General features: G+C 45.6%; 1 protein-coding gene across 1 annotated transcript in view; it reads right to left on the bottom strand.

Annotated features, from left to right (window-relative positions):
* The window catches only part of PSMB7 (proteasome 20S subunit beta 7), a 35,654-nt gene that overhangs the window by 1,587 nt on the left and 21,325 nt on the right, over nt 1–12,742 (bottom strand). The window contains exon 7 of the mRNA XM_070955731.1: nt 769–920. Within this exon, the coding sequence (XP_070811832.1) occupies nt 769–920 (152 nt within the window). The remainder of the gene's footprint in view (nt 1–768; nt 921–12,742) is intronic.

The raw sequence follows: 12,742 nt of genomic DNA, 5'->3' as shown, positions 1-12,742 counted from the left end.
AGAAAACACAAGAAAGTCCAGTCGCCTGTTGAAACAAGGATGGCCGAGAATCTCCATAGACGTTCGCAGGCTACCTTAGACAGCTAGTCCTTGAGTTACAACTGCAATTGAGCCCAACATTGTTGCTAAGCGAGACATTTCTTAAGTGAGCTTTGCCCCCATTTTACGACTTTCCTCGCCACAGTTGTTAAGCAGATCACTGCATCTGTTAAGTTAGGAACACTATTGATTGACCCTGGGACACTGCAACTGTCGTAAGTATAAACCAGTTGTTTTGCTCCGTTTTACGACCTTTCTCACCACGGTTGTTAAGTGAATCGCTTGCCGTCGTTAAGTTGGCCACCCGGTTGTAAAGCAAATCCGGCTTCCCCCACGGACTTTGCTTGTCAGAAGGTCACAAAAGGGGATCGTGTGACCCCAGGCCCAGCAAACAGTCGTAAGTATGAGTCAGTTGCCCAACAAGCTGAATCTTGATCACGTGACACCCCCCCGGGGATGCTGCAACGGTCGTAAGTGTGAACAACAGTTGTAAGTCACTTTGTTCAATGTCGTCGTAACTTTGAATGGTCACTAAATGAACTGTTGTACATCAAGGACTACCTGTGGTGGTTATTGTGTTCAGATTTCTCATCCCATTTCAAGGCCTTCAGACTGCTCTCCCCAAGGAGGCCTTTTGCAGATCCATTGCAACCCTTAAACAAAACCCTTCTGGTTCACACACACACACACACACACACACACACACACACACACACACACAAAACTCACCTTTCCCCCTTTTTGTTCGGTGTGTTGTACGGACGGATGAAGTCCAGCTTGCTCTTGTTAATGACGCAGATATCAATATTGCTGCCAGAGCCCAGGTCATTAAATATGCCAGCTGCAATTGCATCTCTCACAAGGTGTTTGGCTTCTTCTTCCTGGGCGTGGGGGTGGGGGGGTAGGGGAAAGAGGGAGGGAAAAATAGCAGTAGCACTTAATAGACTTATATACTGCTACACAGGGCTTCAGAGCCCTCTCTAAGCGGTTTACAGAGTCAGCCTCTGGCCCCCGACAATCCGAGTCCTCATTTTACCGACCTCGGAAGAACGGAAGGCTGAGTCAACCTTGAGCCGGTCAGGATTGAACTCCTGGCAGTTGGCAGAATTAGCCTGCAATGCTGCATTCTAACCACTGTGCCACTATGGCAGATAGATAGATGGATGGATGGATGGATGGATGGATGGATGGATGGATGGATGGATGGATGGATGGATAGATGGATGGATTAGAGAGAGAGAGGGATGGATGGATGGGTGGGTGGATTAGATAGAGAGAGAGGGATGGATGGATGGATGGATTAGATAGATAGATATAGAGATGGATGGATGGATTAGATAGAGAGGGGGTATGGATGGATGGATGGATGGATGGATGGATGGATGGATGGATGGATTAGAGAGAGGGAGGGATGGACGGATGGATGGGTGGGTGGATTAGATAGATATATAGAGAGGGATGGATGGATGGATTAGATATAGAGGGAGGGAGAGATGAGAGAGATAGAGAGCTGTGTAGATATATAAAAGAGAGAGAGAGAGAGAGAGAAACAGACAGACAAACAGATACATACATACATACAAACAATACAATTCTTTATTGGCCAAGTGTGATCGGACACACAAGGAATTTGTCTTCCACTTCACAAAGCTTTACAGCCCTCTCTAAACGGTTTACAGAGTCAGCCTGTTGCCCCCAACAATCTGGGTCCTCATTTGACCAACTTTGGAAGGACGGAAGGCTGAGTCAACCTTGAGCCTGGTGAGATTCGATCTGCCAAATTGCAGGCAGCTGGCAGGCAGCAGAAGGAGCCTGCAGTACTGCACTCTAACCACTGCGCCACCGTGGCTCATAAAAAATTCAAGCAAAATGTAAGGAAACCAGCATTCCTCCATCTTTTAAAGAGCCCAAAACCTCTGTTCTTAAGCAGGACATTGGTTAAAATGAATTTTGCCCCATTTTACGACTTTTCTTGCCTTGCTTCTTAAGCAAATCGCTGTGGTTGATAAGTTAAGTCAACCTGACTTCCCCTGTGGAACTTGGCTTGCCAGAAGGGTCACAAAAGTTGATTAATACGACCCTGTGATCCCCCGGGTGGACGCTGTGACCGTCATAAATGTAAGCCAGTTGCCAAGCGTCTGGAATTTTGATCACGTGATGACCATGAGTCATGCTGCAAAGGTCGTAAGGGTGAAAAAACGGTCGTTAAGTCACAGTTTTCAGTGCCATCGTAACTTTGAACGGTTACTAAATGAACTGTTGTAAGTCGGGGGCTACCTGTAATAGAGAGAAACCAGAAGAAAAAAAGAAGACAAAGATATGGAAGAAAAGAGACCACAGAGAAATCTGGTCTAATGGAAAGAAGGACCAGGGGAGACATGATAGCAGTCTTCCAATATCTCAGGGGCTGCCCCAAAGAAGAGGGAGTCAAGCTATTCTCCAAAGCACCTGAAGGCAGGACAAGAAGCAATGGGTGGGAACTCATCAAGGAGAGAAGCAACTTAGAACTCAGGAGGAATTTCCTGACAGCGAGAACAATTAACCAGTGGAACAACTGGCCTCCAGAAGTTGGGAATGCTCCAACACTGGAAGTTTTTAAGATGTTGGATAACCACTTGTCTGAAGTGGTGTAGAGTTTCCTGCCTAAGCAGGGGGTTGGACTAGAAGACCTCCAAGGTCTCTTCCAACTCTGTGAATCTATTCTATTCTATACTTCTATAGCCATAGAAGCTTCTACAGCTTCTACAGGGGAAGCAAAGACATTATCCAAAAAAAGAGGAAATAAATTTGCAGGCATTTGAATAAGTACAAAGTCCAACCGAGGAAGGGAGAAGCTTCCCTCTTTTCCTGGGCTGAAGAAGAAAACAAGTAGGAGCTGATTTGGCATTAAAAGGTAAAGGTTGCCCTTGCACATATGTGCTAGTCGTTCCCGACTCTAGGGGGCGGTGCTCATCTCCGTTTCAAAGCCGAAGAGCCAGCGCTGTCCGAAGATGTCTCCGTGGTCATGTGGCCGGCATGACTCAACGCCAAAGGCGGATTGCTCACGGCTAAAATGATTATTTCACCCCCCCCACGCATTTAAAAAAAACACCCCCTGGTTTTTCATTCCTATTCCCAAGAGGAACAAGGTACCAAAATAAATAAATAAATAAATAAATAGGAAAATAAAACCCTGTTAAAATCTGCACTCTTCTTGATTTTCTTTTTTTCCAACACGTTTGGCCTCCTAAATGCCTGCAAATTGATCGTACGGACACAGTATAAAATGCAACTCTTTATTATATCGGTGCCAGAGGTGGGTTTCAGCAGGTTTTGACCAGTTCTGGAGAACCGGTAGCGGAAATTTTGAGTCGTTCGGAGAACCGGTAGTAAAAATTCTAACTGGCCCCCGCCCCCATCTATTCTCTGCCTCCCGAGTCCCAGCTGATCGAGAGGAAATGGGGATTTTACAGTAACCTTCCCCTGGATTGGGGAGGGAATGGGGATTTTACAGTATCCTTCCCCTGCCACGCCCACCAAGCCATGCCACGCCCACAGAACCGGTAGTAAAAAAAATTTGAAACCCACCACTGATCGGTGCCCCATACAGCAGGGGTGTCGAACTCGATTTTTTTTTGGTTGTTTGTTTGATTGATTTATATGCCGCCCTTCTCTGGAGACTCAGGGCGGCTTACAATGCGTTAAGCAATAGCCTTCATTCTTTTGTATATTTTATACAAAGTCAGCTTATTGCCCCCACAATCCGGGTCCTCATTTTACCTACCTTAGAAAGGATGGAAGGCTGAGTCAACCTTGAGCCTGGCGAGATTCGAACTTGCAGTAATTGCAGGCAGCTGGTGTTAATAACAGTGCTTTAGTCTGCTGCGCTACCAGGGCTCTTTTCATTTGAGGGCCGCAATGTATTGTTAAGCAAACTCAATACTTGGACAACACGGTGTTTAATAAGCACTGAAAAATGTGATTAATAGAAAATTAATAAGATTTATTAAAAAGAAAAGAAAGGCTGCATTTTAGACAAGGGGCCTTGAACGAAAGTCATGTCGGATGTGAACTCGGAGAGAAAAGCAACCAAATCTTAGAAGAAGTGTATGAATTTCAGCATCTTTTGCAGGCTTTCCCTCTGGCACGCCTGTCTCTGGGTTTCGTAGACCCCATCCGAAGTTTGCCACTGTTTTGTTTTTTTAAATTTGATTTATATGCCGCCCTTCTCCGGAGACTCAGGGCGGCTTACAATGCGCTAAGCAATAGCCTTCATTCTTTTGTATATTTATACAAAGTCAGCTTTTCTTTTTCTTTCTTTCTTTTCTTTCTTTCTCTCTCTCTCTCTCTCTTTCTTTCCTTCTTTCTTTCCTTCCTTCCTTCCTTCCTTCTTTCTCTTTTTTTTTTTTTTTTAAATTTGATTTATATGCCGCCCCTGGAGACTCAGGGTGGCTTACAATGTGTTAAGCAATAGCCTTCATTCTTTTGTATATTTATACAAAGTCAGCTTTTCTTTTTCTTTCTTTCTTTCTTTCTTTCTTTCTTTCTTTCTTTCTTTCTTTCTTTCTTTCTTTCTTTCTCTCTCTCTCTTTCTTTCTTTCCTTCTTTCTTTCCTTCCTTCCTTCCTTCCTTCTTTCTCTTTTTTTTCTTTTTTTTTTAAAATTTGATTTATATGCCGCCCCTGGAGACTCAGGGCGGCTTACAATGCGTTAAGCAATAGCCTTCATACTTTTGTATATTTTATACAAAGTCAGCTTATTGCCCCCACAATCCGGGTCCTCATTTTACCCACCTTAGACAGGATGGAAGGCTGAGTCAACCTTGAGCCTGGCGAGATTCGAACTTGCAGTAATTGCAGACAGCTGGTGTTAATAACAGTGCTTTAGTCTGCTGCGCTACCAGGGCTCTTTTCATTTGAGGGCCGCAATGTATTGTTAAGCAAACTCAATACTTGGACGACACGGTGTTTAATAAGCACTGAGAAATGTGGTTAATAGAAAATTAATAAGATTTATTAAAAAGAAAAGAAAGCCTGCATTTTAGACAAGGGGCCTTGAACGAAAGTCATGTCGGATGTGAACTCGGAGAGAAAAACAACCAAATCTTAGAAGAAGTGTATGAATTTCAGCATCTTTTGCAGGCTTTCGCTCTGGCACACCTGTCTCTGTGTCTCGTAGACCCCATCCGAAGTTTGCCACTGGTTTGCTGTGCGCGCATGCACAATACATGCCAAATGGGAAAAGGAGGCTTAAGAAGGTAAGTAGAAGAGTGAGGGAGGGGGGTACAGCTGTGCCGTGCAATTTAGATTCGCTAGAAAGCAAGATTTCCTGCTTTCTAGCAAATAAAGACAGCGCAGCACAGCTGATCGTCAGAAATACCGGTTCAGTATTTTTTATTACTACCGGTTCAGGTGAACCAGTGCGAACCGGTAGCATTTCACCCCTGCACCTAACCCACTCCATAGCCCCTCACTCTGCAAGGCTGAACGAGGGGGGGGGGAAGGGGCGCTCCTCATCCTCACCGTTCAAGTCCCCGCGTGGCTTGAACAACAGACCCAGGCCATGCGCGGCTGCTCTTTAACCCTCAAGGTCCTCCCAATTTTTTTTTTCCCAGCAGCAGCTGCCATGCGTAGCGCTGAAGAGGACCCCAATGGGCAATTGAGCCTGTTCCCAGCACATGTTCAAGACCCTCCAGAGACCCTCCACACAAGAGGCCCAGATTCTCACAGCTCAATTATTTCGGCTGCAAATCTCCTCTGTGCAGAAGGCCGGTTTGCTTCTGCTTTGCTCATTTACAGGGATCTGGTTACTCCTAATTTCATCTCTCTCACACACACACATACTCACACATACACCTGCAAAAGGCTGAGGGGTGCTCTTGCTTTGCTCATTTGCAGCAGTTACTCCTAATTTCATCCATCCCTCCCTCCCTCCTTTCCTCTCCCTCCCTCTCTCTCTCCCCCCCCCTCTCTCTCTCTCTCACACACACACACACACACAACGAGCTGGCTCTCAATTCAGGACCTGGCTTGTCAGAGCAATAAACCCAACCTCATTCTGCCAAACTAACGTTTTGGAAGCTTGGCCAATTCTGGGTGGACTTCGACTCCCAGAATTCCCCAGGCAGCAAACTCAAGAGTAACAAGAGTAGGAAGGGACCTTGGAAGGTCATCTAGTCCAACCCCCTGCTCAAGCAGGAGATCCCTACATACCATTTCAGACAAATGGTTGTCCAGTCTCTTCTTGAAAACCTCCAGTGTTTGGAGCACTTCTGGAGGCAAGCTGTTCCACTGATTACTTGATCTGGGATCATGGAATAACAGAATTGGAAGGGATCTTGGAGGTCTTCTGGTCCAGCCCTCTGCTCAAACAGGAGACCCTAGATACTATTCTCGCTGGGGAACCCTGGAAGTTGAACTCCACGGATCTTCAAGTGGCTAACCCAAGTCCTAATCAGATTCAGACCGTCCCCATCTAAGACCTGTGTGGCATTTCAACCATCTCCTTTCTCAAATCCACAAGGCAGCTGTCAGCGTCTCAGCACTGACATAGAAAAGGGAGAAGCCTGAACTTTTGCCTGCTAAATCCCTTTGAAGATTCGGTCTCCTCGGAGATGGGGAGGGGGGGGAGACATTCCTGTGACCTGACGAAGAAAGGAATCAGGAAAGTGACTTGGAAGATAGCCAATGAGAAGCAGAGAAGACTATTGAAGAGTGGACATTGAAAGTAACAAACCTAGCAGAAATGGCGAAAATCTCGGCGTATTTGAAGGACCACACGCAAGTAAGATACGTATCGGAATGGAGAAGATGGATTGATTATATTCAAAATAAGTATCAGACAAGAAAATATCAAATAGCTTATGAATGACTGTTAGTATTAGAAGTATTTGGTTATTGATAGTGGAGTTAAGGTTTCAGTGGGGGAGGTAGTACTTTGAGGATAAGTAGATTAATCTAGTTTATGTTTGACTAAATGAAATACCTTGTATTTTGCTCTGGGAAGTCGGGGGGGAGGGTGGGATGAAGGGTGGGGGAAACGGGGGGGAAAGAGAAGCAGAGAATTGGGGATCGGAAAGGGAGGGATTGGGGGGCAAAGGTCAGTACTGACCGCGAAAAGAGTCAGGATCAGACTGCTGTGCTCGAATAAAGAGAAAATTTCCTTAAAGATCGGCAGTTCGGAAGTTCATTTATTTTGAGATAGCATCGAAACCTGACAGCAGCTACACAGGCCAGGAATATTATCCAGACCTGGGATATCCATTCAGACAATCCTGCCCAGCCTTCTTGGGAGGAAAAACCCACCCGGTGGTGAAGCCTTCCAGGCCACCGAAAGCTTTAAGTGGCGGTCCGATCGGGAAAACGCTGACAGGCCGTCTATCAAACTCAAAGTACAGATTTAACGACGGTGCTGCCACCGTCCCAAAGTTTGGGATCATTTCAAAGGGAGGAGGCTCCTCCTTTGAAGGTTGCAGGATCTAAACTACCTGGGAACACAGACCCCCCCACCGCCCCCCACCCCCAGCCCAGAGATATCCCATAAATGAGATTATACAGTAAGAGTGATGTACTGTATTTGAAGTCAGCTGCGACGAGCAGCTCTTTCCAGGGTAGGGCGGCTTGCTTCGCCGTTGCTACATCGCGTAATGTGTCCCCGGGCTCCGATGTGCTCCGCCATTTACCGGCGCAAGACAAATGGGCCGCGCTTGTAAAAGGCACAAAGAGGACCGGGCCAGCCGCCTAATGGTCACCGCAGCTGTGCCAAACGGCTGGAAGAGGCCACGGCAGAGCCCCCGAGTTCATTAAAACTGACCAGTAATGGATCCGCCAAAGGGCGCCGGAGGAATTGAGCGGTAAAGGCTAAAATAAATAACTCAGCATGGAGAGCTCATCCGAAATGGCGTTTGATAAATTATTTATCGCGGAGGAGATTGCCTGCATTTAATTTTGGAGCTACTGGTAGCATCTTTAAAAGATGATTTATGTCTTGTAATGCCATTAAACTCTATATTGGCCCTCTGCTGGCTATAAAGTCTGCCGAGATTTAAAGGGAGAGTTTTAAACTGTCACTGCAGCATCATCGTGGAGAGGCCCGTATTAAATCTTGACTTTAAACCTGCTATCTGGAGAGTTGCATTCGGTGCACGCGCCAAAACTTGATATATTGCCTCCTTCCAGCCCTAATGACAAGAAGCGAAGCCCCAACAGTTGCAGTCTCCGTCCTTTTCCCCCACTCAACGGCTTCTGCCTTTGTCTTGCAGATGTTGGGTCCAATTTGGCTAGGGAGGAAGGCAGGAGAACGGCCAACCCAACCGCCGTGTCAGGCCTGGAAGCCATCTTTTTCGTTGGATCGTCAGGCCTGCCACATTGACTGCTGTGGGAAACTGGGAAGGTATGGAGCAGGGGAGATATATAGGCGTAATAACATTCCTTTCTCTGAGAGTCAAGGACGTCTTGCCCTGCACCTCGAGTGGTGTGACTGGGAGGCATCTCCAGTTGGGACGGTGCTTTGATTGGAACATGTGATGGACATGTGGGTGCAGGGGGGAAAGGACTTGGACTTTCCTTTGGGTGGGGAAAACCTGGAAGCTTTCAGATTCGGGTTTTCCCAGATGTGCCAAGGTAAAGGTTCCCCTCGCACATATGTGCTAGTTGTTCCCGGCTCTAGGAAACTCATCTCTGTTTCAAAGCCGAAGAGCCAGCGCTGTCAGAAGACGTCTCCGTGGCCACGTGGCCGGCACGACTCAACGCCAAAGGCGCACGGAACGCTGTTCCCTTCCCACCAAAGGGGGTCCCTATTTTTCTACTTGCCTTTTTTACCTGCTTTCAAACAGCTAGGTCGGCAGAAGCTGGGACAAGTCACGGGAGCTCACCCCGTTACGCGGCACTCGAACCACTGAACTGCCGACCTTCCGATCGACAAGCTCAGCATCTTAAGCCACTGAGCCACCACGTTCCAGATGTGGCAATATGACTCTAATAAAATGGAACTTTGAGGAAACTCAAGCCTCGGAGTCGTCTTTCGTTGGGGGTGCTACTTGGAACCCTGAACTTTTCCAAAAGCCATGTCTCTTTCGAGATGACCCTAACCCAACCCAGGTCCAACATCCACCTGATTTTCCTGGACACGATAAAGAAATGGCTGTCCACCACCTCCTTCCAGATGTTTCTCCAACTTACCAACTGGACTGACAAAGCTGGAATTTGTATCAACAGCTTCTCAACCAAGTGCTATCCAGATCTGGCCCAGCTTCGCTTCTACACTTGACAAAATCAAGACGGGAACTGCCTTTTACATTTCTCCAAGCTTGGCGACTTGAAGACGGGTGGACTTCCAACTCCCAGAATTCCACGCTGACTAGGGAATTCTGGGCGTTGAAGTCCACTGGTCTTCAAGCTTCTCCAAGCTTGGAGAAACATTACTTTGAGCTTAGTGGTTTTCTTGAAGACATTTCATGAACCAAACTAGTAATATCATCAATGCTAGCCATCTGATGTTGGTCTCGTCAAAAGTAAAATCTTGCACTTAGGCAAGAAGACCCAAAAGTGCACATATAGCCTGGGTGAAACCAGTCTTAAAGCAGTAACTGTGAAAGGGATCTTGAAGTCTTAGTGGACAACCAGCTAACATGAGCCAAGTGTCAGCATTCTGATGCTGCCATAAAAAGGAGGAGACGAGGCTTGACTTTTCCCCTACTTATTTTCTCTGTAGATAATATCCCCTAGGAGATGGGATGGGAAGGGGACATTCCTGTGCGTTGAGGTCAGAAGCTGGGGAGACTGACTTGGAAGATGGCCAATGAGAAGATGAGAATTGGGGAACGGAAAGGGAAGGGTTTGGGGGTCAGAGGGTTAGTATCGGCTACGACCAAGTCGGGGCCAGATCTGTCGTACTCAATAAATGGAATATTTCAGCAAAGATTAATTGTTTGGGACTGCAATTTATTTGAGATGACATCAAAACCTGACACTGAGAGTGTGCGGCGGCAGCCAAAAAAGCCAATGAGACCCTAAGTTGCATTAACAGAGGGATACAATCAAGATCAAGGGAGGTACTAATACCACTTTATAAAGCCTTAGTAAGGCCACACCTAGAGTACTGCATCCAAGTTTTGGTCACCACACTATAAAAAAGAGGTTGAAACTCTAGAAAGAGTGCAGAGAAGAGCAACAAAGAGGGGACTGGAAGCTAAAACATATAATGAACGGTTGCAGGAACTGGGCCTGGCTAGTCTAGTGAAGAGAAGGACCAGGGGAGACATGATACCAATCTTCCAATATTTGAGGGGCTGCCACAGAGAGGAGGGGGTCAAGCTATTTTCCAAGGCACCCGAAGGCCAGACAAGGAAGAATGGATGGAAACTGATCAAGGAGAGATTCAACCTGGAAATCAGGAGAAATTTTCTGACCGTGAGAACAATCCACCAGTGGAACAGAAGTTGTGGAAGCTTCATTACTGGAGGCTTTGAAGAAGAGACTGGACTGCTATCTGTCAGAAATGGTTTAGGGTCTCCTGCTTGGACGGGAGGTTGGACTAGATGACCTACAAGGTCCCTTCCAACTCTGTTAATCTGTTAATGTTACCTGATTTGGGTCATGGAAAAGTCTGCCAGAAAACTACCAAGCTCAGAAAGCACCAAGGACCCTGCATTTCAACCCCGAGCTACAAATATTCTCCTTTATTGAGTTCTATTCCTCCGTAGCCTTTCCCTTATATGAAATCCTTTGCGAGTACATCATTGTACGTTATTTTTACTTTCTTTTTTTAAAAAAAATGCAAACTGTTGGAAGCAATTCCGGCTTTTGAAAGAAGGCCTGTCAATTTACCGGCTGCGATATGGATTGTATCTTGATAAAAAAAAAATAATAATCCTTATTTATGACATTTCCCAAACAGACCGGCCAGAATGGAAGTTCTTACAAAAAAACCAGGGGAGGGGGAAAAAAGGGTGGGGGATAAATAAAGGCAAAAGGAAAGATAAAAAGACAAATTACTTTAAGCAGGAATCTGAGAGAAATAACTGGGTTGGGGAAAGGGCAGCGTGAGGAAGGTCAGACTGGCGGTAAAAAAAAAATCTATGGAGAAGTGCTGGGGATTCAAGACTAGGAAAATGATAGTTCGTGAAGGCTAAATAAACTGAGGGCAGGATAATTAAAGCGTGGAAGAATAATGCGGATGCGCCCGTCTTCCGGGAGAAATTGTGCGCGGATCAATATGTAACTGAGAGCTGGGCTAAATCTGCTGGGAAGTTCAAAAGAGAACCGACCCGAGACACGGATACTAAAAATCAAAGCAATTTTCATTTCTTTCTCCAAAAGATCATTTTGGTCATTTCATTGGCCAAAAAAGAAAATAAATTAGGTTAGAAAGGGGAATGCGGGAAGTCAAACCGCCCTACCTGCTCTAACGTTCTTTCCAGCTTTCTAAGAAAAGTAGAATCAAAGAAGGTTACCCCGAGTCAAGTTTCTTTCTTCTGATCTAAAATGAGAGCTCACCAAGAGATATTTTGACGTCTACGTGGCCAAGCTTTTCTTTTTGAGCTAAGCAAGATCTTTTCGGAGACTCCTAGAAGTCCAGGAGATTTATAGGTCCAGGACTTGACCTTCTCAGGTCCCATGCTTCCATCTGGACTTTGGTGAGAAGGTAGACTCGTTGTCCACTAACTTCGACGAGGGCAGGATAAAGAAGCAAAGGATGGAAACTAATCAAGGAGAGAAGAAATCTAGAACTACGAAGAAATTTCCTAACAGTGAGAACAATTCATCAGTAAAACAACTTGCCTCCAGAAGTTGTGAATGCTCCAACACTGGAAATTTTTAAGAACAAGACTGAACAACTATTTTGTCTGTAATAGAGTATAGGATTTCCTGCCTAAGCAGGGGGTTGGACTAGAAGATCTCCAAGGTCCCTTCCAACTTTGTTATTCTATTCCATTCACTACGAAATTATGTGATCGGGCTTGATACATTGAGAGTTAAAAGCTTGAAAATGAATGAGTAGATACGATCAGGCTCGTTACATTGACACCTAAAGTTTGAAAATTTATGTAGAATGTGTAACTCATCAGAGCGTGTTAATATAAGGCAACTGGCAGTTGGAACAGAGTTCTTTTCAGGTAGGGAGGGGGAGAAGAACATCTAACTCCTTAGCATCAGAGCGTGTTAATATAATCTATATATAAAAGGCCAAATACCACTCACACATCACGAAATCTCCAGAACTGTAAAGCCTACAAACTTGAAATTTGGCAAGTATATTCCTCTTGGCTTCTAGATATTCACTAAGAAAGGATTTTTCGAAATGACCATCAGATCATTAGTATTTCATATACAGTATTATATTAAGATTTGGTGATGAGTGAGTGGTATTTGGCTTTTATATATGTAGATTATCGGAGAGTTCTGCCCTCTCACATTAATTTAGTCAATACTTTTCTTACGTTGGGAGGGTCCCACACCAAGAAGAAATTTGCAAGAAAGTGTTGCATGACCCCAGGCAGCTGAGGAGTCCCAACAACACACGTTGACTTCTCCCTTGAGGAAATGACATGCCTGTCACCTCACATCCACAGAATAGATTTGATTCTGCCACAAACTTCACACTTTGGGGACACTTTGCCTGCTGATATTTTGGTGTCGTCCACAGCTACAGAGGGTTCACCATTCAGACATGGTGGCCTCAACCCTGGGTGATCTGTCTCCTAGTACAATTCTTCAGACAGGTTG

This window comes from Pituophis catenifer, unplaced genomic scaffold, assembly GCF_029215685.1.
Source record: "Pituophis catenifer annectens isolate HBS135680 unplaced genomic scaffold, rPitCat1.0.hap2 SCAF_17, whole genome shotgun sequence".
NCBI lineage: Eukaryota > Metazoa > Chordata > Lepidosauria > Squamata > Colubridae > Pituophis > Pituophis catenifer.
Note: the sequence above shows the minus strand (reverse complement) of the source record. Positions and strands in the feature narration are given on the sequence as shown.